General features: G+C 38.9%; 1 protein-coding gene across 1 annotated transcript; it reads right to left on the bottom strand.

The window, feature by feature from the left end:
* Nucleotides 1–3,350: 3,350 nt before the first annotated feature.
* On the bottom strand, nucleotides 3,351–3,719 carry LOC109135570 (uncharacterized mitochondrial protein AtMg00860-like). The gene has a single exon (XM_019250690.1). The coding sequence runs from the start codon at nucleotides 3,717–3,719 to the stop codon at nucleotides 3,351–3,353; it is 369 nt and encodes a 122-aa protein (XP_019106235.1).
* Nucleotides 3,720–4,191: the final 472 nt, after the last annotated feature.

The raw sequence follows: 4,191 nt of genomic DNA, 5'->3' as shown, positions 1-4,191 counted from the left end.
AGATTTTTTTATGGATGATGCTGAAGCAAAAAAATTTGTTTAGATCACAATCCATTAATTGCTTAGTTTATTTAATGCTTCAATATCACTTTCATGTATTTGTTCCCTTGATTATTAATAAAATATGTATTTTTCTTATACTAATCATCGCATTTATTATTTATGAAGATATGAATTCATCAGAAGTTGGAACAAAGGACAATGTCTTCTGGACAGTGGGACAACAGACACCATATTAAAAATAAAGATATTTTTAAAACTTACAATATTCCAAGCAAATGTTAGACAATTCTTGGACAGACCAAGCTAATTGAAGGCTCTGGAAAAGCTGCATTATATCTTCAAATAGGACAAAATTGATAATCAATGACGCATTATATTCGAGTAAATCTCGAAGAACCTCATAAGTTTCAAAGATGTACGTCAGAATGGTTACCATTTGGAAACAATGACAGTGAACAAAGAGGAATTCATATGCCTCACGGTAGAAAAATACGGCAAGAAATACATTTATGAAAAATTGCCAACAGTTTTCTCGGGACTATATCGCATAGATATACGTCCAATTGAAATTAATATGATATCTAACCAGAAGTTAGATAGCATAAAATCATTTACTCTATGGCATGACCGATTAGGCCATCCCGGCACAGGAATGATGCATAGAATCATTGAAAACTCAATTGCTTGGACACTCTATAAAGAATGTCAAAATTCCTCGGTCAAATGAAAAAACATGATCTACATACTCACTTGGCAAATTGATAATCAGACCATCTATAAGTAAGATTGCCACCGAAACTCTAACGCTTTTATAAAGAATACAACGAGATATATGTGGGCCTATTCACATGTGAGCCTTTTGTCAAGTAGAAATGTTGCATTTGTAAAACTTTTGGCTCAAATAATTCGATTAAGAACTCGATTCTCAAATCATACAATAAAGAGAATAAGATTAGACAATGCTGGGGAATTTAATCCCAAACTTTTAATGACTATTGCATGTCTATTGGAATTATTGTTGAGCACCCTATACCTCATGTACATACACAAAATGGTCTTGCTGAATCATTAACCAAAAGACTACAATTAATTGCAAGCCCATTAATAATGAGGTCAAAATTTCCCTCTACCACTTGGGGTTAAGGCCGACAACCTATCATAAATTCTCACCGTTACAATTAGTATCAGGTCGAGAACTGAATGTCTCACATTTGAGAATTTTTGGGTGCGTTGTACATGTACCTATCACAAACGAGCTTGGCGCTTGGAGTCTTTTTTCGTCAAGCGCCTCCAACTCAGCAAGTTGGAGTTTATCATTTTCATCAGAAGTCAAGCCTTCTTGTATGGCGATTCGCAATGTTGGAAATTTGAAGCTCCAAGGGGAGAACGGCCTCAACGCCACACACCAACGAGTATGGGGTTGACTGTGTTGCTAATTTGTATGTCGTTCGGTATTCCCATAGAGCTTCCCCTATTCTTTCATGCCAATCACGTTTGGACTTGGCAACCACTTTGCTCAATAAACTACAAAGTGTCTTTTTGAACGCTTCAGCTAAACCATTCGCAAGTGCATTGTACATTGATGATCTATGTTGTGTGAATTTAAACTTCTCACATAAGTTTTTCATCGACTTATTGTAAAATGATATTCCATTGTTAGTGACGATTCGTTGGGGTACACCATATCTATAGATGATGTGAGTACGAATGAAGTCCACAACATTTTCTTTTTTCACTCCACATAGGGGGATGGCTTCAACCCATTTGGAAAAATAATCAGTCGCTGCCAAAATATACGCTTGTCCAGCAGATGACTTTGGTGTAATTGGGCCGACTACATCGAGTCCCCATGCTTCAAATGGCCAGGATGCGACTGAGGGGTGTAATGGCTCTGGAGGTTGATGAATGAAGTTAGCATGAAATTGGCAAGCTTCAAATTTCTTTGCATAGTCCATGCTGTGTTGTATCATGGTTGGCCAATAGTAACCCATTCTTTTAATGCGGTCATGTAGTTTTAGACCTGACTGATAAGCGCCATAGACCCCAGAGTGAGCTTCCTCCATGGTTTGTTTTTCTTCTTCATCTCCAAGACATCTTAACCAAAGACCATGAAAGGATCGTCGATAGAGAGTCCCTTTATAATATATAAACCGTGAGGCTCAACGACGAATCTCTGTCTTATGTTTTGGATCACTTGACAATTTTTCATGTTCCAAATAATCAATAATTGGTTGACGCCAATCTTCCTTGTTGATTTGATAGGCAGAGATTATGTCGACTTCTTCAGCATATTCGTTAACATCATCGTCATCAGGAGTAACAACCCATTGTATTCACGGTCTTGATGAAGTAATGGCAGGTGAATTAGTCGAATTTGAAGAGGGGACAATAGGTATTGCTCTGAATTTGGAATCAAATAATGTTGGTGTTGTATTAATGGGTGACGATTTGATGATACAAGAGGGAAGTTCTGTAAAAGCAACAGGAAGAATTGCTCAGATACCCGTGAGTTTTTGCAAACGGGTACAGACATTGTCTCTTCTGCCCCCAGTGCCAAAGTGGCTGCAAGCCTAGCGAGCGCGTCATCCATCTTGTTGGTACTCCTTAGAACATGTTCTAACTTGACGGTATCGAGTTTCTCAAGCAATTGTGATGCTTGCATTTGATAAGGGATTAGATCATTCTTTCTGACTTCATATTCACCTAACAGTTGTTTTAGGACCAATTGGGAGTCCCCGTGAATGTCTAAATCTCTAAGTCCCATTTCGATTGCCATTTGGAGGCCTATTATGAGTGCTTAATACTCAGTTATAATATTGGAGCACAATTGAGTTAGCACAAAAGAGTATGGTAGTATATGCTTTTCTAGAGAAATGAAGACAACTCCAGCTCCTGCACCGTTATGACGAGTGGCGCCATCAAAGTACATTTTCCAAGGTGGGAGTATTTCAATGAAAAACACGTCTTCACCTGGCAAATCATCTGATATCTCCCATTCTGCAGGGACTGGGTGGTCTGCAAAAAAAATCTGCTATCGCTTGCCCCTTGACAGCCTTTTGTAGAACATACACAATGTCATATTGTTTCAAAATCATAGCCCACTTTGCAAGTATGCCAGACAACACGAGTCTTGAGAGAATGTATTTTATTGGGTCAGACCTCGAGATGACATGGACTGTATGTGCTTGCATGTAATGTCTTAATTTTTGGATCGCAAAGATCAAAGCAAGGCAAATTTTTTCAATGGGTGAGTAATTCAATTCAGCACCCACCAAAGTTCGGCTTAAATAATAAAGAGCTATCTCCTTACGATCTTCTTGCTCTTGAGCACGCATTACCCCCAGGGATCAATCCTGCGCTGCGAAATAAAGTATGAGTGCTTTCCCTTTTATTGGTGCCCCTAAGACGGGAGGAGAAGACAAGTACTTCTTGATACTTTCGTCGAAGGCCTTTTTACAGGAGTCATCCCATTTGAATGGGGAATCCTTTTTCATGAGATGGCTAAAAGGATGACATCTGCCTGCCAAATTGGAAATAAACCTTCGAATGTAAGCGAAACGCCCTTGGAGGCCATGCAACTCCTTGAGGTTCTTAGGTTCAGGCATCTCTTGGATGGCCTTGATTTTTTCTTGGTCAATTTCAATGCCCCTATGCCTGACAATGAAGCCTAGAAGCTTTCCTAAGGTGACGCCAAATGCGCACTTGAGGGGATTCATCTTTAATTGGCATTTTCGCAGTCTTTCAAACACTTTACGGAGGTCATGTAAATGATTCTCCTTCTTCTAAGACTTTACCACCAAGTCGTCTACGTAGCACTCCACAATTTGATGCATCATATCCTCAAAAATTTTCTGCATTGCAGCTGATATGTAGCTCCAACATTTTTCAAGCCGAAAGGCATAACTTTGTAACAGAATATCCCTTTAGGGGTACAAAATGCAGTTGCTTCTTGATCTTCACACTAGTGGAAAAAACTGCTTTTGCTACTTATCAAATGCTCCGGTTGACTAATCAACCCGAGCATTTGTAAATTTTTTAAATTAAAATTTGCACAAATGCTCGGGTTGATCAGTCAACCCGAGCATTTGATATCAAATGCTTCGGTTGATCAGTCAACCCGAGCATTTGGACCCTCTCTCAATTTATGAAACCTCACATTGAACGTGCTAAAATAATTTTCATCTATCC

The sequence above is a fragment of the Beta vulgaris genome, chromosome 1 (genome assembly GCF_026745355.1).
Source record: "Beta vulgaris subsp. vulgaris cultivar EL10 chromosome 1, EL10.2, whole genome shotgun sequence".
NCBI lineage: Eukaryota > Viridiplantae > Streptophyta > Magnoliopsida > Caryophyllales > Amaranthaceae > Beta > Beta vulgaris.
The sequence above is the reverse complement of the archived record's forward strand: the minus strand, read 5'-3'. Positions and strand labels throughout refer to the sequence as shown.